Source organism: Macrotis lagotis, chromosome 3, assembly GCF_037893015.1.
Source record: "Macrotis lagotis isolate mMagLag1 chromosome 3, bilby.v1.9.chrom.fasta, whole genome shotgun sequence".
NCBI lineage: Eukaryota > Metazoa > Chordata > Mammalia > Peramelemorphia > Peramelidae > Macrotis > Macrotis lagotis.
In genome coordinates, this window is record NC_133660.1 from 212811599 (window position 1) to 212838456 (window position 26858).

General features: G+C 36.1%; 1 protein-coding gene across 1 annotated transcript in view; it reads left to right on the forward strand.

The window, feature by feature from the left end:
• Nucleotides 1-26858, forward strand: part of STK32B (serine/threonine kinase 32B) — a 260397-nt gene that overhangs the window by 176589 nt on the left and 56950 nt on the right. Inside the window, exons 3-4 of the mRNA XM_074227499.1 lie at nucleotides 10114-10151; nucleotides 23428-23517. Of these exons, the coding sequence (XP_074083600.1) occupies nucleotides 10114-10151; nucleotides 23428-23517 (128 nt within the window). The remainder of the gene's footprint in view (nucleotides 1-10113; nucleotides 10152-23427; nucleotides 23518-26858) is intronic.

Below are 26858 nucleotides of genomic sequence, written 5' to 3' on the forward strand. Positions count from 1 at the left end.
TGTTTTTAATATCCTTTTTGAGCTCTTCCAAGAGGATTTTTTTGGATTTAAAACCAATTCATAATCCCTTTTGCAGCTTCACATGTAGGCATCTTGTCACTGCTTTCTTCTTCTGAGAAGGCATTTTACTCTTCCTTGTCACCAAACTAGCTCTCTATGGTTAGGGTTCGTTTTCTTTGTTTGTTTGTCTTTTTGCTCATTTTTGAAGTTGAGTTCTGCAACTTGGGCACAAGGGGACAGTCCAGGCTTTTTATTCTGGAGGTCAGGGGTCTGATCTCTGACTTTTTACACTTCAGTCTAAGGTGCTAGTGGCTTGCTCCTTGTATTAGGATAGCCTGATTACTTCTCTCCACCATCTTGGCTCTGTTCAGGAAGTCCTCATTCTTTGAAGGTTTGTCCTAGGGTTTGGTTTGATTTTAGTCATTTCAAACCAAAACTGTTACACAAAGAGGGTGGTGGTTAAGCTAGGCTAGATTAGTTTTCTTTCAATAAAAAAAAATAAGTGAAATATAGCTGTGACCTAAAGACACCTATTTTCTAACTTGACTCCTAAACCATGGAGGTAATTTCCAAAGAGAAATTTCAGCAGTATTCTATTCAGTAGTCATCAGTGGAATAAGCCTATGATCTCCCAGGGACAACAGCACTCATTTAGCCATAAGAAAAGCTATAACATGAATAACAATCTGCATTCATATAGTACTTTTATTGATAGAAAAGAGTTTTATTTTTTCTATTATCTCCTATGAGTTCCATTCCTACTCTTTGACACAGATGCCATATTTATTATTTTCCTTCATTTTATAGATGAAGAATCTGAAGTCTTGAGAGATTATCTAATTTTCTCAAAGTCATAGCTCCTGCCAGTAGTCAACAAGCATTTATTAGGTATCTTTTAGAGACCAGACATTGTACTAAGGGAAGAAGATACAATTAAAGTCAAAATAAAATCTCTATGCTCTAGGAACTCATAAATCAATAGAAGAGACAACATAAAAAAACTACATATATACAAAAAGATACATATATACACATGAATATGTAATAAACATAAACACTTTAGAGATAAATATATATGTGTGTGTGTGTAAATACATGCATATATACAAAATGGAGATAATTGATAGCGGAAAAACACTAGCATTAAACTGGTAAATACAACCTGAACCTAGATTTTCTTGATTCTAAGGTCAATACCCTATTCATTGTACGATGATGCCTATTGCTATGATATAAGTGGGGAAAATCATTCTTAAAATTTTATAATAGCATTTTTTATGAAAAGAACACTATTTGAGAGTCAAAATAGTGGTATCTTCTGCTGTCCCTGCCACTTAAGCTTGGACAAGACTTGAATGCTTTGGGTCACTGTGTTTTTTTTCATGTGCCAAATGAAGAAATTGATTAAATGATCTCAAAGATCCCTTACAATTTATGATCCTTTAATCTGTGATGCCAAACAATGTTCACCCAAAGTCTTAGTATAGTTTTAAGCTATTAAAACTTAATAACTCTTAGATGCCAGCTAAGTTTTCATTGGTTCTGACATTTTATGATTAACCCATGAAAGTTTTTAACTTCACTAAGATTTGGGGGGCAAGATGCATAAAAACTATTTGCATTTATATAGTTTTCTTCCCTCCTTTTTATTTCAAAACTCCTTTATTTAATCCTTAGAGTTAGATTAGAGAATATTTTTCCCATTTGACAGATGAAATAAAATGTAACTAAGAACGATTTTCAGTAAAATGACGACTAGAGGCTAGATCCCTTAGATGGGGTTTCTTCCATCATTCCACCCTTTCTATTTTAAAATAGGCTGTTTATTAACGAGATCTGATCATTAGTAGAGTGGAGGAAAGGAGCCAAAGCTTCTATCTCCACACCAATCTGAGTTGGAGAAATATTCAAACTAGGCTGTTCAAAGTGACTTTTCTTTTGTGGGTTCATGGTATAGAGTGTGGGAAGGTATGACTGTCAATCTCAGGTAAAGTTCTGGGAAGCTTATAGCTACTGAAAACTGTCATTTTGAGATTAACTTCTGTTTTATTTTTTGACTGTGATCCTCTGGGGAATAATTAGCAAGAGTTTCTGTAATGGGTCTATGTTATTCCATAACATAGTTGTAAAGCCTGGGCTACAGAGTAAGGACACAAGGTACATCAAAGAGGGAATCTGTGGTAGAATGGTCTACATATGCAGCCCAAGAACAATATAGCTGATCTTCCATGACTGAACTCTGATAAAAACCAGCAGTGGGCATCATGTGTGACATACAAGATCAAATTTCTGACTTGAGAAGGGAAAAAGAGTATCTTGGATTTCCAGAGCAGTAGTAGGTCATATCCAGTGTCAGTATTACTGATAAATAAGGGAAGAAAACTCAGGAAGAGATTTGCTTTGAAGTAGAACATTCTCCTAGTCTCTTATGATACCTTATTTTATCTCACTTTTTTAGGAATAGAAAGATGATTATTCTTGAAACTGAAAATATATTTCATACAACTAGCTATTTTTTAAAAATATATAATAAATTTATTATGTATCTTTCCTTTTTCTTTACTCTTCCCCTCCCTCTGCCTTAAATATGACTATTATTAAACAGAACCAAATTCCTAAACACAAATACACACACATGCATATACATACATATAAAAATGATTGTATATATACTTCTATTTATCAGTTCTTTATCTGGGTAGAGATCCTTCATAGATTCCTTGTGACTATTTTGATATTTTTGATAATCAACATTACTTAGTCACTCAAATTTGTCCCTTAAACAATGCAAGAATCTCTTAGTTCTCACTTTTCTCTTCATTATTTCATGCAAATCTATCCATGTTTTTCTAAGATCATCAACTCATCATTTGTTATAGAGCAGTAGTATTCCATTACAATCATAGCCCACAACTTTTTAAACCATTCCCCAATTGATGATCATCCCCACAATTTCTAGTTCTTTGTCGCCACAAAGAGAACTGCTATTAATATTTTAGAACATATAAGTTCTTTTCCTTCTTCCCTAATCATCTTGGGCAACACACCTATTGCTGGGTCAAAAGATATGAGCAGTTTAATAATTCTTTGGGCATAATTTCAGATTGTTCTCCAAATTGCTTAGATCAGATCTTCCGATAACAGTTAATTAGTGTTTCATTTTGAGAAAATTCACTCACCATCCTCATTATCACTCTCTAGTTATACAGCTACTCATCAACTCCTTTGTCTAAAATGTCTCTCACCAAACTAAGGACAATATCTCAGGTATTATGGAACTGGTCAGGGGATATATTTGGACTCTGATGAACCTTTTAATACCTTTCAAATCATACCTGGTTAGAGTCTATTTATCTTGTAGAATGTGCAGACCTTATTGTGGGGGAGGGTCATAGTGATTATTTTCTCCCTCCCAGTCTTACTCCAAAGTTTACCCAGTGATCTGTTTTGAAAATGTTCTCCCATATTTCACAAAAAAACTTATAGCCCTATTTCCCTCAGAATATTTGCCCATCTCATGTGCTCCAAAGTCTCCATGAGATAGACTTAGAAATCATTAGGTGAATGACTATTGCCTTAGTAACCAAGTTTTCATTCAGATACCATGCAGAGAAACAGCTTTTGAAGTGAATTAATCAATTCTAACCATGCTGGTATTTGTACCTTGCTGGATTAAAAAAAAACCCAAAACAATGTAATAACAAAACACAGTGACTAACTGTTCTTCAATTTCAAGAAAGATAAGATAGTAGAAAATTGGCTCAAATAATAACAGAAAGGATTTTTGGTAAGATAGTAGATACAACTCCTGGAATGCTAAGACTAGTTGATCTTAAAGAAATACTTAATTACAAGTACTTATAGGGTTAACTAAGGAAGCCCATCTCCAGTTATATACTCATGCCCAAAGGCATTTGCAACATAAATATGGGCACAGTAAGAAGTTATTAAATTTATAATATGATATAACTTTGGGGAGAATAATATAGCTATATGGTATAAAATTCTTCCTCAATTCTTCCATTTCTTCTTAAGACTCCATCCCCTTCAACTCTAGTCAGTGTTGATTAGGTTAAGAACAGGGTGTGTCCTCACTGCAAATAATAGGGGTTCCCAGGCTAGATAATTACTTTCCCCTAGACATTAAAGTTCTTCCCAGTTCTGACATTTTAGCCTATATATTCCCAAATCCCTCTCAACCCCAGAACTCTTTTCAAAACCTGTTTTTCTGGTTCACAATAAAATATTCACAAGCTCATTTCCTTTGTTTTTTAACCTTATTTATGCAACGTTTTTGTTATTCCTTTAATAACACCTAAAGTTGCAACTAGGAAGCAGAAAGGTAACTCACTCCAGATAAATATGCAGCAAAAATTGCCATGCATCTGCTTGTTATTTTGCTATTCAACAGAGTACAGTGTTATATAGCCCATCTGACATTTTGTGTTTCATTTCATTGAGGTCAAAATAATTCATGAAGGACACCAAGTTTTATAGTTCTGCTTACATACTTTCCATAATAATATCATTTTCCCCAGTTCTTGAATTATAGTATTGTCCAAAGTCTGAGTCATTCCAACCTTTCTCCCATTTGTGTAGATTTCCTTCTCTCTAATTGTGCAGGGCCAGTTTTGGTGGATTGAATTTTTAGAACTGAGATATGATCAGCCTGAAAAATAACCCATATGGAAATACTCCTGAAGTCATCTTGCCCTGTGATGCTCAGATAAGGAACTATGCTGATAAAATGCTGGTCTAATCAAATGCAAAGATATAAAGCTTGGACTCTTTCACACTTTTACTTTCTAATGATTTTGTTTAGGATTACTAAGGAGGGAGGCATGTGAGAGAGCCTATCTCTCAGCAAGCAGTAGAAAAAAAATCATAGGAGTATATATTTAGAGCTACCTATAACCTCAGGATTCAGATAACCCAAACCTTAAATTTTATAGACCAGGAAACAGGCCCAGAGATTTTTAATGACTCTCCTAAAGGCACAGGTAGAAAGTAGCTGACATGGTATTTGAACTCAGTTCCTGTTTCTAAATACAGCATAAATAATTGAAAGTTTGAACTGAAAAAATGTTAGAATATAAAATGTTTCATCTATTTCATGTCCCTTTACTATGGCTATACCTATGTCTTTGTTTGGAGCCTTTAGAAATGTAATTATTAATACTTTCCTTTATTGAATTCATTAATTCTCATTGGTTCAGTCATTTCTACACTAATGATTCATATTTCCATATTTAATCTTAGTCTCTCTCTCTTTCTATTGAATCACCACCTACCTTTTGAACTAATCATTGTGTATTTAACTCAATATATCCAAAACAGAACCCACGGTCTGAAAGGAATTTATTCAGAGTTAAGCAGCTAGTCATCAACAACAGTGGAGTGTTAACCTTTCCTTTTCTTTGCCTTTGCTTGGCTTCTTCCCTTTTCCTGCAATGACCTCCTTATACTGACTCCCTCACCAATTCAATTCCTCTTATTCATTCCTCATTATTTAACTTAAAATCTACTTTTGTGAAGCCTTCCCTTACTATACTCTCCCTTGTTGCTCTTCCCCTTTGAGTTCCTATGGCATCTGGACACTAGATATCAGAATTTAGATACTGTCTTTTATATCATCGCCTCCCAGGAGAATAGGGGAGACCCAGAATGTGCTGGTGGCAGTCCAGTGGCTCAGTGGATAGTTTGGATAAAAAACTCAACTTCCTGAGTTCACATCTGATCTCAAACATTTAGCTATGTGACCCTGGAGCAGTCACTTAACTCTTTCAACTTCCTTATCAGTCAAATGAGCTGAAGAAGGAAATGGCAAATCACATTAGGATTATTGCCAACCCCCCCCCCCCAACAAAAGCCCAAAATCCAAACCAAAAAACAAAGGACACCAAGTTTTATAGTCACTTGGAGTCGATGCAACTGAAACAACTGAACAACAATGATGAAAAATGTTGACAAGAATGCAGCTATCAGTAACCTTAAGGTACGAAATTATTTTTATCAAAACCCTTTAGTGTACTCTATGTACAAGACAGCAAGGTGCTCCTTGCTGTCTTGAACACAGAGTACACTAGCAAGATGTGCTCTCTTCTCCCTTTGCTAACTCTGTCCCCACCCCAGAAAGACACAGTAAAATGCACCTAGGACAATAGACCCCAGAGATCCCTCTGCTTTGCTACATAAAAGCTTTCACTTGGTTTTTTTCCTCTTTCTTTCCAAGAAAGTCAGTTTCACAGCTGGAGTATGATAGACCAGCAGTATACCTGAGATCTGGGCTTTTATTAAAAGCCTGAAAGTAGCATCAGAGTGGGAAGAGGTTGATACTCTTATTAAACTGATTGGTAGCAGCTTCTAGATTCCTGCCCCTGCAATCTTAGTGCCCAGCCAGCTACTGGGATGGAATTAACAAAAAGGACCATAAAGGAAAGGTCCATGTCTTATCCATCTTGGTAAACCTCACAGCTCTAGTCTTGAGGACAGTATGTGACATGATGATGCAACAGCAGTTAACATAATTTTATATAAAGCAACAACTCCTGGTTTGATTTTTTTGTTTGGTGGTCAGAATGAGGGAAAGAATAATATAATAACATTCATCAGACATGGACCATCCTCTTGGATTAGGCACAATTTGGCCATATGATCTTGGGCAAACCATCACCACTCTGAACATTATGGTCTTCATCTATAAAATAAGGAAAGATGATATAAGGTTTAATAAACATTTTAATGATAATAAAATAGCAAGAGAAATATTTGAAAGTTTCTATTCTAAAAACTTCTCTTTATTCATTTGATTAATTCATAAAATTATAAGATCTCTAAAATGAAAGGGGAGCCTAGGCCATCTAGTCTAATTGTTCCTGAGCAGAAATCCCTTCAATTATGAACTCTATAAAAAAAAATCAAACAATGGTCTACTTTAAAGAAACAGCATCCCTATGGAAGATGACTATTTTAAGGCATAATGTTTAATATAAAATAGAAAGGTTGGTCTACCAAGTTGTTTTTGTGCATCATGGTAGAAGATTCTGAGATGGACATGATTTGATTTACTGAAATGGAATATTGAGTAAACCTGCCTGGCGGAAGTGAATAATGCAGTCAAACTTGGCCTCTGTCATTTTCTGAATTCAGAATTCCACATACTGTACTACCTCCAGCCTTCTGCCTAGCTATATCCCATTCCTGAGATGTACCCTTCTTTCATTTTGACTCTTCACATCCTTCCCTTCCTTTAAGACTCAACTTATAGGTTACATGTATGGAAAGTCTTCTCTGATTTCCCTGGTTGTTTATTAATGCTTTCTCTAGTTTCCAAATTCTTAAATTATTTATTTGTATATATTTATTTTGTATGTCTTTTGTACATAATTATATCTGTATTTATTGTCTCCCCAATAAGTGTGAGGGTAAGAGAGAGTTTATTTTTTTTTCTTTCTATCTCCAGTGCCTGCCACCCTAGTAGGTAGTTAATAAATATTTGCTTGATTGTGATTGGGGTCAAAGGGGAGTTCTAGAGAAGGTGATCTAAGAAGATTTTAGGAGAATAAGAATACTTTCCTTTGGAATAATAACATAGTAGGAAACCCCTAAGGTGAGCCTTAAAGGGAACAATGGATTGCAACAGGTAGACAGGAAGAAGAAATTCTGGACAAGATTATAGGGAAGGGAAGTCTTTATGAATGCATGAAGGCAAAATAAGGGTTTTTGGAAATAGCCAACTATTCAGGAAAGCTAAAAGAGAACATGTAGAGAGGGACTCATGTGAAATTAAGCCAGAAAGATAGGTTGAATCATGTTTATCTGGAAGACTTTACTTGGGGTAACAGGGAGCCACTGGAAGTTTTTGAGTAGAGGAATAAACTGGATTAATATGCTCATGAGGAAGATTAGTATAGTGGCTATGGGAAGGGATTGGAGTAGGGAAAGACTGATGGATATTGAAGTATGTTCCACTATCAGTCCAGTGCAACAGACCCTACCTGACAACCTTCTAAGTTGTCCTTTTTGTGAGTTCTGCTATCCAGAATTTGTTTTGAGGAATTTTTAAAGTTATTTGAAGGGGAATTTGGGAGAGCTTAGGTGTGTGCTTGCCATCTTGGCTCCCTCATTTGTAAAACGAAAGGGTAGGACTAGATGTTCTCTAAAGTTCCTCTATGATAATCCCAGGCATTTTCATTATACTTTAAGGTTTGTAAAGGACTTCACAAATAGGTTTTAATTTGATTCTAACAACAATACTGGGAAATAGGTATTATTATATCCCCATATTACAAATAAGAAAAATGAGGCAGAGAGAGATGAAGAAACTTGTCCAGGGTCACCCAACTATAAGTATTGAGCGCACAGTTGAACTCCAGTCATCCTAACTACAAATCCAATACCACCTAACTGAGAATTAGGACAGGGCATGTCTAAGTCCTTCTATTGCAGATGTACCTGAATGAAAGCCATAGAGTTGACATGACTTGGACAATGTTAGTGTCAATGTTTGAACTAATTCTTGTCCCTAGACCTTCTGGCCCTAAAATCAATGTTCCTACTATTACATCTATTCATCTACAAAACTCTACAAAGAAATCTTGGTGGGGAAGAATGAGAAAGAAATAAAATAGCACTTGTAATTTCCAGATATGTCTTTAATCAGTAGTAGTAATAATGCACTTGAAGTCAGGAAACCGTCTATACAAAACCCATCTTCCACACCTTTATGGCTATGTGACCTTGGTCAAGTCTCTTTACTTCTCTGAGCTTCAAACAACTATGGAAGGCTACAGGTTAAAGTGAGGTTTCCATATTTTGCAGTTGTAGTAGTATCTTTCCACTAAAAGCCTTTTTTGTATTTTCACTGACTTCCTTTGTAATCCTATGTATTTTATTTCATTCATTTTAAAACATTCTAAGAAAGGATCCATAGACTTCATCAGATGTCCAAAGGAGTTCATGGTGCAAAAGAGGTTAAGAAACCCTGGACTGGATAATTTCAGCTCTTCCAGCATTAAATCTATGGTCTCTTGACTCTTAAATGTTGCCATAATCAGCATATATCTTTGTATCTCTCTTTGTCTCTCTCTGTCTTTCTGTTTCTCTCTTTGCCTCTCTCTGTCTCTGTCTCTGCGTGTGTGTGTGTGTGTCTCTCTCTCTCTCTCTCTGTCTCTCTCTCTCTCTCTCTCTCTCTCTCTCTCTGTCTCTGTCTCTGCGTGTGTGTGTGTGTCTCTCTCTCTTCTCTGTCTCTCTCTCTCTGTCTCTCTCTCTCTGTCTCTCTATCTGTCTCTCTGTCTCTGTCTCTGTCTCTGTCTCTGTCTCTGTCTCTGTCTCTGTCTCTCTCTCTCTCTCTCTCTCTCTCTCTCTCTCTCTCTGTCTCTCTCTCTCTCACTGTCACACACCTGCTAGGGCCTCCCAAAGGACTATTTCACACTCTTCTCAAATCTTGTCACTCTACTTCACACACCAACTCACAACAAACATTCCCTCCCCTCCACCTGCTGACAATCCCAGTAAGTATTATATAAATGGTAGCTAAAGCTCCACTACCTCTCTTTCAGAAATGCACCCAAGGGGCTGATCAAACCTCATTCAATCACCAGCATCAAAGGCTCTATTGATAATTAATAATGGAAGACAACTGTTTGCCTTTCTCAGAGATTTGTAGTTTCTCAGAGCACAATAATATTTCATTACACAAATATACCATCCCATAAATTATTTAGCCTTTCTCCAATTGATGAATAAATTAATATTTTCATGGTATAAACATAGTAATGACAATCACTGATTGAAAGGAAACTTATCGATAAATTAATGCACTTATTACATATTTCTATATTAAAATAATATCGTTGCTATGGAATAAATCATAGCAGAGCTCAAAATAAGGTGAAGAAATGTCTGGCTGCTTATGATGGCAAGAAAGCAGAGAAACTAAAAACATAGTCACTGTGTTAAAGCAATTATTCTTATCTTTCTAGTTTTGCAAGACTCACAAATGGAAAAAGAAAATCATACTAGGGATTAGTAGGCATTTATTGTAGTAAGTATTAAGCCTTTTTTGTGGCATAAACATGTTGTGTTTCATATTATTTTTTTTTTATTTTACAGAGACATTAAACCAGACAACATATTATTGGATGAACATGGTAAGTCCCTTTAAAATATTTTATCAAGATTTAGGGTCACTTGGGTTTTCTCCCATTTAAAGGGATGCCAACAATATTTTCTGTCCTTAAGCAATGCTAAAAAATATCTCCTAATTAGTAACACTAGTAAGCTTTTCCTTGTCTCACCTTTCCTTTTTCACTTTTTTCCTCTACCTCCCTTAATTGCTTTTCAAAGTCTATTTTGAGCTTATCCATTAGCTTGAGTACATTTTCTAATTCTTTTGAGGGTTTTGGGTACAGAAATCTCAATTTTGTCATCTTCTGAATCTTCCATGGGGCCAAACTAATTTTCTATGGTCAGATTCTTCTTTTTCTTCTGTTTGCTCATTTCCACATCCTATAACTGGGCCATTTAGCTGCCCTGGAACAAGATTTTAAAACATATGAAATGTCATGATTAAAAGTTAATAATTTTTTAATAACATCAGTAAGGAACCACTGAAGGCTTTTAACAGGGGAAAGATATGACCATAATCCATTAAGAATATTAATTTGAGTTGGGGTTTACTTAGAGGTAGACAATTGTAAATATGGAATTGGAAAACAATATCCATAGAATTAGAAATATGAGAGAAATACAAGTGAGAGAAGAATTATAGCTAAGGAAGGTAGCTGCATAAAGGTTGATAAATGAAGGAAATAGATGGAAGTCACAAAAGAAGAGAGTAAAGAAAAAGAAGAAAGTCAAGGACAAAATATGGAGGAAAGCATGTTTAAATGTCAAAAAAACTAAGGAATTGACAAAAGAGAAAGAACAATTAGAGATTTGGGATGGATGACCTCATGAAAGCTAAAAAGAAGAAAGTACCAAAAAAAGAAAGGGATGGCCAACAATGTCAAATGCTGCAAAGAGGCCAAAGACTGAAGGACATAAACAAAGTCATTAAATTTAGTCATAACTAAACTATTAGAGAATGAGAAAATGAAACCTGGTATAGCAATGGAGGTGGATTCCGAATTGCAAGAGTCTGAAGAATGAACATATTATTAAGGAATTAGAGCCAATGAGTGGTCTATACCATCCACAGGTACCCAACAACTCAGAAACTGAGTGGTGAAAGGAAGGAAAAAGTACAATGACCTATGGGTATTGTAGAGTCAGAAAAAAGGTATATTTTGTTTTGTTAAAGGGTTTGGAACTAAGAATTGTTATTAGTTCATAGGAAATATCCAGTAGACTTAGGGTATAATTGACAGAGCAAGGTTTTGTAGAAATCAGGAGATGGGATCAATAATATAGGGATCAACATTAGTTGTAGCAATCTTGAGGATATCTTCTTTCTTTGATCTTGGGAAAAATGAAGATAGGGCAGCTGAATTGAATTTTTATTAAATGTTTATGTATAAATATATACACATATTATAGTCATATATATTTTTGTATAATTATATAGATATATACACACATACATATGTATATAGATAGATAGATAGATAGATAGATAGATAGATAGATAGATAGATAGATGATAGATAGATAGATTTATATCTTATTGGGAGGTTAAGTGGTAAAATGCATAGAGTCCTGAACCTGAAGCCAGGAAGACTCCTCTTTATGAGTTTTAAATCTGATCAACTTGAATGCAAACATAAGCTATTTTAGTTGCTTTAAAAATAATTTTAATTATAACAAACATAAGCTATTTTAATATAAACTATTATAATGATAATTTTTCTATCATAATGCCCATCCTCTTGAGGAAAACAACATGAAACAACTGGAGAATGATAGAAGTCCTGTCCAATTAAGTACTAAATTGAATAGTCAAGTATCTTAATTTGTAGCAGGCAGTTTAGTTGAATAGATGGGAAACATAGTTTCTGGCTTGAGTATTCAGGGTTTGGTGAAGGCATAGTAACTGCATGACCCCTGAAAAGAAAATGGTAAGCTACTCTAATATCTCTGTCAAGAAAATCCCAAATAGGGTCATGAAGAATGTGATATGACTGAACAACAGCAACAGATTGTGACCTCTTTGAGAGCAAAAGAATGCAAACTTCTTGAGGACAGGGACTGGTTTTTCTTTTTTTCTTCAAATCCACAAGATCTTACACAAAATTGGTGTTTTTATAACTATCTATGGAAATTGAACCAAGGGTGGAGAACAACAGTGTCAATGTGGGAAAACTCTAACTCCCCCTGCCGCCCCCCTCCGTTCTTAGTCATGTGCTTAATGAATGGTGGTTGAGTTGTTGTAATTGTTTATCCCTCATTCTTGAAGAAGACAGGGCAGGTGGTGCCATGAAGGACAGGTGGTGCCATGGAAGGCATGTGAATTGGATTTCAGTGAGGGTGTGCTATGTCAGATCACCAGCCTCACTCACTTTCTCCTCAAGAGCCATCCGAGTCCAGTGACCAGATAGGGATCAGGACAACTGGAGATGGACCTGGATGTGAGGCAATCAGGGTTAAGTGATTGAATAATGACTGAATGAATGAATGGATTGTATCCTCCAGATGGGATTAAAAGGATTTATTTTAAAGAATTGTCTTTCCATCTGCTTCTAACACATTTGTTTATACATGTGTTTCATGCTCCTTCCTTGGGTGGTGGGTAGCAGTTTTAAAAATACCTTTTCCCTTGTCAAAATATTTCCTATTTCATCTCTCTCTCATAGTGAGTATAAGACTCTAGGGAAAAAGAAGGACATGTGTTGTTTACTATAAGGCCCTTGGGGAAATTGAACTTCTTAGAAAATGCATGGGGGGAAGCCACTCAAAGACTTAGAGAAAAAGCAAGTCACCTATTGAGATTGAGGGCTCATAAGATATCCATATTTTACTAGCACTTGAAGATTTTTAGAAAAAACAAAAATCAAATAATTGTTTAAAGCTTTCACACTATTATTTAAAAGCCTATTCATGGAACCATGGGATAGTTCTGGAGTAAGAGACCTGTGTTTGAATCTTGGTTTGTTCACTGTCTTTGAACAAGTTTTCTGACTCCAGTTAAATAACCTATAAAATGGGGATAAATAGTAACTTCTGCTCATCCTTTTTGTTCTTGTATTCCCAGATTCTAGCATGATGCCTTTCATATAATAGGTGCTTACCAAAAGCTTATTAAATCAAATTGAATGCAAACATAAGCTATTTTAGTTGCTCTAAAAATAATTTTAATTATTACAAACATAAACTATTTTTTTAGGGTTTTTTTGCAAGGCAATGGGGTTAAGTGACTTCCCAGGGCCACACAGCTAGGTAATTATTAAGTGTCTGAGGTGGGATTTGAACTCAGGTACTCCTGACTCCAAGACTGGTGCTCTAGCCACTGTGTCACCTAGCTGCCCAAACATAAGCTATTTTAATATAAACTATTATAATGATAATTTTTCTATCATGATGCCTATCCTCTTGAGAAAAACAACATGAAACAACTAGAGAATGATAGAAGTCCTGTCCAATTAAGTACTAAATTGAATAGTCAAGTGTCTTAATTTGTAGCTCAGATAATAGGCAGTTTAGCTGAATAGATGGGAAACATAGTTTCTGGCTCCAGTAGTCAGGGTTTGGTGAAGGAGATATTTGGTACTGGAGTCAGACCTCAATAATGGAAACAACTTAGTGGGAAAAGGCATATTAGATCAGCATGATCAAAGTTGTGTGTTTGTGTGTGTGTGTGTGTGTGTGTGTGTGTGTGCGCGCATGTATTTGTGTGTCTGTTTGTCTGTGTGTGTTGCCCTTGAAGCTTGGCAGTGAGGACAGGGAGGTAGATAGGTGACCAATTTTTCTGTCTTTGCATAGTGGAGACAGCCAAGTAATACCTTTAGATTTCTAAATCCCTCCCTCAACAACAACAGGAATAATATTTAATGTGTCAACTCTTGATTTCTTTTCAGCCTATGTAAACTCAGATTTCATTCTTGGGCTGTTGAAGTTTTGTGGCAAGAGCAGTTGCTGACGAATGAGATCTCAGATAATCATTAATGATGTCTCAAACTATTTCCATATTCCTGAGATTAAAATTATCTAAATGATTGAAAATTTTTTTTACTCCTAAGCTTTCTTTACAGGCCTTATAATGATGTCTTTGGGAATTAATTGTGGCACATGAAATTTGAAGAGTTTGTTCAGTCACATAAGCAGTAAGAGTCGAAAGCAGTATATGAACCTAGTATTTCTGATGCCAAGGCAGAATTCTACCCATCTTGATGGGAATTCCCCATCAGCAGTGCTAGAATACTTAGCCACCATTCCTACCATGCTTTAAAGTTACTTAAATACTTTATATATGTTATTTTATGATTCACAAAACCCTTTGGGGGTAAATGCTTTGAAAAGTGCTATACTACAGGTTTCAGAAGACCATTTCTTTTCCAAGATTTGCTGTGTTAACTTCTGTAATTCTGAGTCATGATCTGCTGACCTATAAAACAAATGATTTAGATTGCTGTTTAGCCATTTTTCAGTTGTGTTCAACCCTTCTTGACTCCCTTTGGGGTTTTCTTGGCAAAGATACCAGAACGATTTCCCATTTCCTTCTCCAGCTTTTTTTTTTTTTTTGACAGATGAGGAAACTGAAGCAAACAGGATCACATAGCTAGAGTCTAAGGCTGGACTTGAACTTAGGTCTTCCTGGATCCAGGCACAGCACAACACTGTGCCACCAGTCTTTAAAGTTCCCTTCCAGATCTAACATATATTTCTGTGCTTTGATAATCTGCATTTTAATATCCCATCGCGTTCTAAGCAGCTGCTTTCTTTTGGTGTTGAAAATCTTAACATTTTAAATATTGTACCGATTCAGAAAAGAGAGGCATGGTTGTGGGCTATGCTGGGGAGAAGGGAGGGAGAGAGCATTATGGAGCCAAGAACTCCAATATATCCATCAGGAGACACTGAGATTAGCCTGGAAACAACATCTCGATAAGCCTTGGAAGCAGCCTGTTTCTTGTTTTCACCTGTTATCTCAGGACACACACCTGTGTACTAGGAGCTTCAGAGACATTCAGATCATTCGATCCCTTTCCAGATTCACTACAGGGGCATAGAGAAGCTTAGATCCCATGGAGATAGAAAAAAAATTGTAAAGGTCACTCCATTGTTTCCCTAGAAACGATATGTTCTGAAAATGCCAACCATCTACTGGTGCCATAAGCCAAATGGAACCAGGATTAGTTTGTGCCGTTGTTGCTATTTTTCATCCAGGTCTGTGAGAAGTTGACTATGATTGGAAGATAATAGAAAGCAGAGAGTTGTTTTTGTTGCCTAGGGATATGGTGAGTGCCTTATCTAAACTCTGTTTTCTCCCTCTCCTACGCTAGCCCTAGCCTGGCTCTGGGCGATAGGAGATGCTTACTACATGTTTGTTAAATAGAATTCAATCCTAACACTTAGCAGATAGGATCACAAAATAATTTGTTAAAATTTGGCAGCGAAGCTTCATTTAAGTAGTCTCTGCTGGGGACATAGGCCAAATACTGTCTAATTGTAAGCAATAAGCGATACCTTCTGGTAGAATTCTTCCCTGATCGCACTAGCTAGATTAATCTCTCCCTCTTCAATCTCTAGAAGAAGTTTGTTCAAATCTCTTTCTTGTGCTGATTACATCCTATCTCATATCATAATTATTTCTGTATCCGTCTTATCTTGTCATTAGGTTATAAGTTTCTGGAGAGGTGCCATCATATCAGTTTGGGAAGGGGTTATATTATAACCTCTGAATGTTTAGCAAATATAATTGGAAAAAATGTGATAATGCTAATTTAAGAAAGTAGTTATTATTACAATTGATTTTATTCTTATGTTCCTAGTACCTCACATCCATATAATGTTTAAAAGTTCATAATTTCCTTAATTACCTCACGAGGTAGGCAGTGCAAGTATAATGAAATGACTTCCATATTTCTATAGGTATCAATAAAATCAGGAATCACACCCATATCTCCTCACTCTAGGCCTATTTCTATTTCTATAATAGTATGCACTTTCATGGTTGGTATTCAATAAATGTTTGTTGAATCAAACCTGAATGGAACTGAATTAATAATATTTTAAGTTTATTTAGAGAAACTTCTGTGTTTTCTGGTTACTGTTTTATTTCTGAGCATTCAACTGCTCTCACTTCCTCTTTACAAAGAAGAAAAGAGTGGTAAATAGAAGGAATATGATCATCAGCAGTGCCTTATAAATAAAGGAATCTAATTCCATTGTGCTGTCCCTTCTCACTTTCCTGTCCCAGGTCCATATCTCTGAGTCTTACTTTTTCTTTTGTCTTTTAATTCCTGCTTTACTTAGTCAATAAGCATCCAGTAAACACTTAGTAGGTACTATGCTGACAGCTCTAGGATCTGGTATCCAAAGTGGAAATTTGCCACTATTTCCTCTCCAGTCTTCTCCTCCCTCTCCAGGTCTCCCAGTGGATCCAGGATCATCTCCAGTCATCCTGGTCCTAGATGACTCCAGAGGAGAAGGTGAGGTTGGGGACTTTGCACAGCTCCCTGTCGTTTAAATCCAATTCATGGGCTTGCTATGGCATCGCCTCCCTGATGTCATGGCTCTTTTTTGAAAATGAAGGGCAAACAACAATCTTCTTAACCGCATCTCTCACTATCCCAGTCTTGTTGCCCTGTTTAGATTGACATATTTCTACACCAAATGTAATGTGTGACTATGTTTCACTAGTATCATAGGAGCAGAGCCATTTCAGTTTACCTCTGCTTATTATACTCATTTTTATTTCATCTATAGATGTTCTTAGTATAGATAAATAGACTCAGCTGAAATCCACAGAGATTTGGGTGTTTCCTTTGACTTTTCCTCTTCCAGATGAAGATGGCTGACTAGAGTGACTGCTAGGATGTCATTCAGTATTCATCACTTTTAGCATCTTCTAAGGCTGTTACTAATTTCCACATATGGGATTTCTTGTTTTCTTTCATCTCTTGGCCTTCAACCATATATTTCAACAATAATTGTCACTAACTGCAACCTTTCATTTGGTTGAAAATATTTTTGCCAACTGATTTAACTTATATAAAGGATTTCCATTAAAGAGATTGCTCAATTCCTTTAATTCTGTCAAGTGGTTAGTTGTTGAAGGACTATACACATTTATACATTAAGTTACAGTTAAAATAATGTGCACCTGATAAATATCAATGGATTCATATAGGCTATATTTCTAAGTGGTATGGAGGCCTTGAAATCAGGAGGATCTAAGATCAAATCTGGTCTCAGACACTTGATATTTATTGTTTGTGTGACCTTGGGAAAATCACTTAACCCTAGAGCCATCTCCAGTTGCCCTGATTCATATCTGCCTACTGGACTCAGATGGTTGCCGAGAAATTGAGACTGGTGACTTAGCACAGCACCCACCTTACTCAAATATAATTCATGCACTTATGGCATCACTTCCCTGATGTCATTGTTGGCCTTCTTTGAGAATAAAGGGCAAACATTCCCGATGATCAATTCTGATCACAAAAGGCTTTTACTCAAAAGCTTTGATGCCTTCCATTATCTATGGAAAAAAAGATACAAACTCTTCAGCCCAGTATTCAAATCCTTTCACATTCTGCCTCCAAATTACCTTTCTAGCTTATTTTATACTTTCCCCCCTCAAATATTCTACCTGTTATTTACTATCTAAAACTAATTTTAGATTGGGGTGTTTGCTTGTTACATCTCCTATACCTACAACAGATTTCTCATTCTTGAAGATTCAATCTTTCAAGACCCAGATGAGATGACATTCTTCCTATGAAGCTTTTGGTAATCCCATTTTATCCCATTCCCTTGAACTTCCAATATTAATAGAATTCCTAGTCTTCCCTAATGGAATAATCTATGGCTAAGTCAATTTCTTAACCACTTGATCTCCCAGTATATTTATGATAGTCATTCCCATTTCTAGAAGACTCTTTTCACAATGACTGACCTGGTAAAGTCATCATAATTTAGCGTTAGCTAATAAGTGTTGATATATTCAGAAAATCTGAGACAATCTTCAAAGAAATAATTAAAACAGTGACTTTGTTAAGTTTAATAGAACCAGTTACAACAGCAGAATTCAGGAGGAAATAATGGAAAAGGAAATTCTGTTCAAAAATAGCTGTGAAAATGCATGAGATGTCTGCGAGGCAATCAATGTAAACTTAAGACCTAATCATACAATTGCAAATCAATTTTTAATGAAATAGAGGATTGCTTAAATAAAGAAAGGATAATCAGTACTAATGACTGGACCATGCCAATACAATAATAGTAATAATAATGTTCTAATGTTAACAACAACAATAATAATTGTGACATGAAGTCAGAGAATCACGAATCTATAGCTGGTAGAGACCTAATAAGACAGCTAGCCCAGTTATGTCAAACTGAAATAGAAACAGTATAAGTAGAGTGTACGTAAGTATCCCTGTGAACCATATATGGACTTAGAAAAACACATTAACATTATCTATGTAATATTGTATTTTTATGTATTTTATTAAATATTTCTCAATTATATTTCCATCTGATTTCATGACATTCAAGCATATTGTGATCAGTAGTATGACACCTTTGATTTAGCCAACCCCTTTCTTTTTACAGATGAGGAAAATGAGGTCCAGAATGAACAAGAATATGCCCAAGCATATCCAAATACTTCAGGGGCAGATGTGAAATGTGAACCTAGATGCCTTGACTCCAGATCCAGTGCTCTTCCCATTATTCCACATTTCCAAAGATTTTGTTAGATAGTCTTTAAGCACTCATGGAACTCTCCTTCTAGGTTCCTACTTACTGAATTGGATTTACTTTGAGTTTGCAGAAAATGTATGACCCATTCTCAAGTCGTATTTGTGTGTTTTAAGAGAAAGTTTCAACTTCAACTCATTAGGAAAGTGTTCAACTCTGATTTTCTTTTGCCTTCACTCATAACTTAAGGGGAAGAAGTTCAACACTCATCAATTTAATCAGCAAGTAAAAACCTAAAGTGTAAGTCTTCCCATCTGACTGGGTATCACCTGCACTAAACACTTCGTTTTTCATGTACCTTGAACAAGGACGTTTCAACTGTGTCATCTACATCTTTCTAACTGGGGGAGAGAGAGAGAGGGAGAGAGAGAGAGAGAGAGAGAGAGAGAGAGAGAGAGAGAGAGAGAGAGAGAGAGAGAGAGAGAGGAGAGAGACAAAAGAATGGAAATCCAAGTCCCCAGGCCTAGAATCTGAAGCTATTCCACCGTCTCTTTTCTGGGTGTTAATAAGGAAGCTAATTAGATTCCATGTAATCCTCTCCCTGATCAGTGACATGCCTGCTTAATTGGGACAGATGCCAGAGAACTGATTCACCATTCTCTACAAGCCCTTTAAGGGACATCAGAAGCAAGTCTGTGGCTGGTCATTATCAATAGTGCTTTAGGTTTTGTCTGCAAACTTGCCACCCTATTTAGGGAGCCCAATTGTTCTTTTCTAGCTTGCATTTCATTGGCTACCACTCCCTGTAGACCTCATAAGACTTCTTCCCTGGACTGTCTGCTTAACAAAGCTGATTATCAATCATTTAGACAATACTTTATTTTGCAGATACTATATACTATTAACAAATCACGTTTCTAGAGTGTTTTACATTTTGAAAAGTACTTTCTTCATGATACCTTTACAAGCTAGGCAGGATATGTATTGTAAATGGATTTTATAGATGAAGAAATGAAGACCAAGAGAAATTAAGTGACTTAGAGGCAGTTGCATAGTGCAGAGGCTAGAGATCTGGGTATGAAAACAGGAAAACCTACACTCAAATTAGGTCTCAGACACTAATTAGTTGTGTGGCACTGGACAAATCACTTAACCTTTACAATGTATAAAATTAAATGCATTGGACTGAAAAGGAGCCCAATTATTTTGAAACACATCTTATCAAAATTTTCTCCCCAAATCAAGTTCAAGGACCTTAAATTAGCAAACCCTTGAGTCTAAGAACGTGGATGATTTTTACATTATTTCATGAGTCAAGTTTATTATTAGTTGCAATAGTGCTGCTGTAGTACTACTAATATAATAGTTAAAAGAAGCAACATCAGCAGTTGTAACATATATGGTCTTTCATATTGTCATAATTAGGAAGTCAGGATAGAGTAGTTCTGGCAGAAGAAAGGTAGCAGAATGTATACCAGTGTCTCTCCTGTTCTGAGGTTGCCTATAATAAGCATTGGAGAAAAGAAAAGTAATCCAACACCTCTGTACATCTTTCCTAAAGTGATCCTTAGGCCATGACTTTAGAAATGATTTTATTTTTTAGTTTTTTTTTTTTTTTGCAAGGCAATGGGGTTGTGACTTGACCAAGTCACATAGCTAGGCAATTATTAAATGCCTGAGGCTGGGTTTGAACTCAAGCCCTCCAGTAGAGGAAGACCTATCCACTGTGCCACCTAGCTGCCCCTGCTTTATAACTGATTTTATGGAAGGAGGGAAAACTAGAGAGCCAGAGGAGAGCTCTCTTTGGTGGAGTAGAGACACTCCTGGGAATCTGATAACTTGGGTGGCATTCCTCAGGTGTGTCCCCTGTTTGTGTCGCCCTGGGTTATGTATGTGTTTGGTCAAGTCTTGGGCTATTGAGCTGTTTGAAGTCTTAGGCACAAAGAGCATCAAAGGCATGAAGCATCTGTGGAACAAAATCAGAGACAGTTGTGTCTTTTCTTGAGTCTGAACTTTTCCTACCTTTGTCTGGAATACCTGGGTCAGATATCTCAGAACCTAGTAGTCTACAATCATGAGTCCCTCAATTTCTCTCCCTGTTGAATAAGCCCCATGTTTTGTAAGAAAAATGCCTTATTTTAAAGCTTGTCAACAGAATCTACTTAAGCAGTGAGGTACATGACTTGAACCTTTGATAATAATCATTCCTTTTCTGTGTAATCAAAGTTGGTTTCTCTGGAATGTGGAACTAATTTCATTTGGGATCTTGGTGAGTTCACTGTTAGTGATACCTTGACAGTTGGAAAATGGCAATTACTTGTCAGTATTGGGGGGAGACTGACAAGCTGTCGGCATTGTGGTTTATAATTTCCCATCTTTGTTGAGTTCAGAAACCATCATTTTTCATTTTTCATTCAAAAATGAAGACTCTTAGAAAAGAAACCAAAGGTTCAAAGGTGATTCTGGACACAGAGACATATTTTTAAATCATTGAAACCAGCACTTGTATAACAATCAAAGAAAAGACTATTCATTTCTTTAGGATAAAGTTTGCTTCTTTGGAATATTCTTTGACTGGATTGTTTCCTACTATTGTATTGTTATACTATACTGAATCTTACTTCCCTCATCTGTATAATGTAGGTAATGGTACTTTGTCTAATTTACATTATTAGCATCCAATGGGATAAGTGATATAAAATTTGGAATTAAACAAATTATTAACATAGTATTATGTGACAGATGGGGCAACTGAGTGACTCATTGTAGAAAGTGCCAGACTGAGTTCAAATCCAGCCTCAGACACTTTCTAGGTATGTCTAAAAAGGTTTGCCAAAGAAACCCCAAAAAGACCCCCATAAAGTCAAATGTGACTAGAATAACCTAACAACAGCAACAAAATGTATTATATATTATATATATTAAAAAAGGCAGCAGGGTATGGTTTTTAATCAGCTGGCCTCAGAGTCAGGAAGACCTAGCTTCAAATCTTACTTTTGATAGCTGTGGGTTTTATGGTTCTGGCCAAAACACTCTGATCATCCTAGAGCAGATGCTAACCTGCCTTGGTAGAAATTTCCTCAAGAGTTGTTTCCCACTATTGTTCTATTAGAAACCAGGAGAAATGGGAATTCAGGGTAGCCTGGAAGGATTTGCATGAACCGATGCTGAGCAGGATGTTGCAGAACCAGAGAAGAACATTGTACACCCTAACAGCAACATGGGGGTGATGATCAATCAACCTTGATGGACTTGCTCATTCCATCAGTGCAACAATCAGGCACAATTTGGGGATATCTGAGATGGAGAATGCCGTCTGTATCCAGAGAAAGAATTGTGAAGTTCAAACAAAGACTAAAGACTAATATTTTTAATTTAAAAACTGTTATCTTCTTATGTTGCTATCTCATACTTTATTTTTCTTCCTTAAGGATGTGCTTTCTCTCTCATCACATTCAACTTAGATCAATATACACCATGGAAACAATGTAAAGACTAACAGACTGCCTTCTGCTGGGGGTGGGGGGAGGGAAGCAAAATTAGGGAAAATATTTTAAAATTCTAAATAAATAAAATCTTTCTCTATATCCGTGGGATGATAGGTCTGATATTCTCTGAACCGTAAAGCAATCCTTTATGGTAAGCTGTTCAAATGTTAGCATTCCCATTTAATAAATGGGAAAAGTAAGGCTCAGAGAGTTGAAATGATGACCAAAATCATACAGTTAGTCAGAGGGCGTTAGAGCTGTCCTCAGTTCTCAGCTTCAAATACCCTTTTCAATTAACCTTGAAACTGAATAGCTTATAAAATGATAACCCTATGTGGTTTGCAAGAACTTAACTTACAGCCCAGTGAGAGTGGCAGAATATAGTTAGGCTGTTTTTATAGACAAGGGAACCAAGACTTTGGAAGAGGGAATAATTTTCCTAGGCTAAAGATCTAATAAAGACAACTTAAAATCAAAACCAAGTCTTGATTCCAAGTTCAATGTTTTGGGTTCTTTGCTTTTCAATTTGGCACATTTACCTTGAAAAGTAGTAGCCTGGTCTCCCAAGACTATCCTTGGTTTATGCTGTGTGTGTGTATGATCTGTGTTTGATACACATATTCTTGTATATAGACATCTAAATAAATATATAAATGTATATACATGCATATGTGCTTAAATAAATTTTAGATTAGAATAAATTAATATTATCACACTATTATTATAATTATATATTATGTTAACCAATTATTCTGGTAATGATAAATAGTTTGCTTACAAAATTTGCTAATAGAATTAAGCCAAGAGGGATATCCAACCCATTGGATGACAGAGCCAGGAACCAAAAAGCTTTTTAACAGACTATAATGATGGGCTGGAGTTAATAATAAGAAATTCAATAAAAAGAAATGTAAAATTCAACATGAGTTTAAATAGTGTGGCATTGAGCCAATCTGATGGACATCCTCCAAACCAAGGTTTTATGGCTAATCCAATGTTTATCTCCCCTTCTGGGGTGGAGGGAGGGTACAGGTTTTATTATACCCAACAGATAGGTTTCTTTTCTGTATGTCAGCCAAACAATAATAAGACCCAGATGTGGCATTGTTAACATTCATTTGTGTTTCTGCATTTTTAGGGCATGTCCACATAACTGACTTTAACATCGCCACTGTAATAAAAGGAGCAGAAAAGGCTTCCTCTATGGCTGGAACGAAGCCCTACATGGGTAAGTTTTCTAATGGATTAGAAAAAAATTTTAGTATATAGTAAGTACTTAATAAATGTTTATTGACTGACTGACTAAGAAATGATTTACTTAAAGCAGAATATTGGAACTGTCAGGTACCCTAGAAAATGCAATTGATTGGTTGCTTCAGTTGACTTTCTGTGATTTCATTTGGGGTTTTCTTGGCAGAGATACTGGAGTGTTTTCCATTTCCTTTTCCAGCTCATTTTACAAATGAGGAAAGTGAGGCAAACAAGGTTAAGTGACTTACCCAGAGTCATGCAACTACTAAGTTTTTGAGACTGGATTTGAACCCAGGAAAACAAGTCTTCCTGATTCTAAGCCCAGTACTCTATTCACTGTGCAACCTAGCTACTAGTATAATCTTTATTAGTTTCCCCACAAATGTACAGCAAAACTTGTTCTGAGATCTTCAGAGTAATTTGAACTTTATTTAGCAAAAAATAGTCTCTCTAAAATCTTTGGCTTTTAATGGCACTAAAGATAAAATTTGTGAGCTTCATTTTTTTTTAACAAATCACTAAATCTTAGAGTTATCTAGTTCAAGATCTACCAACAGCATGAATCTCCTTCATAACAGTTGTGAGATGCGGGCATTCAGGTTCTGCTTGAATACATACAGGGAGGAGAGAATCACTCCCTCCCAAGATAGCCCATTTTATCTCTGGGCAGCTCTCTTAGAAAGCTCTTCATCTTGAGCCAACTTCTGATTCCCTGACTTTCTTCCATCTCTCCTGGGTTTTGTCCTCTGGAGCTTTGAAGAACAACATGATGATTCCCCAAAATTTGAAAAGTATTTTCATATCTCCCTTAAGTCTTCTTCTCCAGACTTAAACAGTCCCAGTTCTCTCTCATGATCTTCATGTGACATCATTATTTATTTCCTTCACTCTTCTGGATTATCTAAAAAGCAAGTTTGGTTCTACAAAACCAAACCCAGTTCTTTAATGCATTTGACCATCTAACAGACTTCTCTTAAGATTATGAATTTCTCAAAAGAATTCCAATCCTTAGTCACTGCTTCAAAGACTCTTGCCAGGGCCATGGAAATCAGAGATAAGCAAGAAGCATGCCCCATTGCTCTGAACCTTCGGGGTAATTTACATTATATTGGTTCTCAGTTCTGTCAGATTGAATTTTGTTATCACAAGCTAATGTATTAATTTGGGATCAAATAAAACTGCTGCCTTGGCCTGATAAGTTCCTTTCTTGCTAGGAAACTAAAGATATTGAATAGCAATGTAAAATGTGTTTTGTTTAGGTTTGTAATGATGGCTTGGCTGTTTACCATTAGCATCTTTACTGAACTGCAAGAGAAACTAGAGCAATAGTTTAATCACTTAATCAGTAAATAAAGAAGGTGCTGGCCTTAATGAGATCCAATAGAGATGCAGAAATGTAATAATGCAGAAGTATTAGAAAATTAATTCAGGCTAAATGTACCAGATTAAACAAATTAATAATAAGCTTTGGGAGCAGATTATATGTTCAAGATGCTACAAGTCAATTTCTAAAGTACCAATATAAGCCAGAATCTTTGTTGAAATTGGATAATTTGAATATGAATAATTTCTAAGTAAATATGGTCATTTGAATCATGGTTCAAGGTTAAATTTCATTTTATTATTATTTTTGAGAATACCACCAAACTTTTCTTGTCAATAAATGAATTGATTTTTTTATTGCCATCTCTATATCAGCTGGTATATGTTTGTCTTTCATTCTTGTAGAAGACCATATCATCAGGGAGGTGATGCCATGACATACACATATGAAGTGGATTGGAGGGAAGGGGGACTGTGTTAAGTCACCAGCCTCACTTTCTCCTCCGGAGTCATATGGATCCAGTGACCAGATATGAATCAGGATGATTGGAGATGGTCCTGGATGTGAGGCAATCAGGGTTAAATGACTTGCCCAAGGTCACAGCTAGTAAGTGTCAGATGTCTGATTTAAAAATAGAGGTATACATTTATAGAGCAATCTCATTTCAAAAGAATCCAGAAAATGTTTTGATCCTAGGATAAGTAAGCTTCTTAAAGGATCAAGAATCATGAATTCTGATGAGGGAAGAAGTGTGATATAAGTCAAATGATCCTGGTCTTGGAATCAAAAGATATCACCAATGTGGATTACAACTCAATCCAAATCTTTCTATAAATAGTCTTGCCTTTCCCTTCTCTTTCAACTACACATATTTTTTAATCCATCTTTCACATAGTTGTCAAGTTGAAATTCCCTAGACCAGATCATGCCATTTCCTTGTCAAGGCCACTTTAAAAACTCCTTCCAAGTTAAGACAATGATATAATAATAATAATAATAATAATAATAAATGAAAATAAAACAAGCACTTATATCACACTTTTTTTTGCAAGGCAATGGGGTTAAGTGGCTTGCCCAAGGCCACACAGCTAGGTAATTATTAAATGTCTGAGACAGGATTTGAACTCAGGTACTCCTGACTCCAGGGCAGATGCTCTATCCACTGTGCCACTTAGCCACCCTGCCACCTAGCTGCCCCCATACTTTTAAATTTGGAAAGCACTTTACCATTGGTATCTCATTTGATCCTCACAACAACCCTGGGAGGAAAGTGTTGTCATTATTCTGATTTTACAGATGAGGAAACAAGGCAGAGAGATGATAAGGAATTTATCCAGGGTTACAGACCTAAATAAATGCCTGAGGAAGGATTTCAACTCAGGTCTGACTCCAGGTCCAGAACTGTTTCCATCATGCCATGTAGCCTTCCTCTGACTAGCATTTAAAACCCTTCCCAATGTTACTCCTGGTTACCTGACAGACTGAAATCATATTATTCCCCTCCCACTGTCAAGTGTTTTGGCCATTCTTTCGTACCTCTTGTTCTCCAAATACAACATTACTTTCGAGCTTCCACACTTTGCCAAGGCTGTGACTGGAATGCTTTATCTCCTTATCTTCATACCTAGAAGTCCCTAGATCCCTTTGGGGTTCAACTCAAATGCACTCCTAGAGCTTGACATATGCAAGACATCTAATAAAGAAATACTGAATTTGACGTAAAACATAATTGTACATGTACAACTTTCTCTAGATTCTTTGCCACCAGGGGAAGGGGGAGAGTAGGGAGGGTGGCAGAAAAATGTTGGAACTCAAACTTTCAAATGAATGAATGTTGTAAAAACTGACTTTGCTTGCATTTGGAAAAATAAAACAAAATATAACTGGAAATATTGAATTCAATTGAATTGAGTCACTCAGTATCCTGGAGTACTTTTGATTGAGCCCTTGAAGTCATCATCTGTAGCCTCTCCTCTTTGCTCTGTGGACAGCCT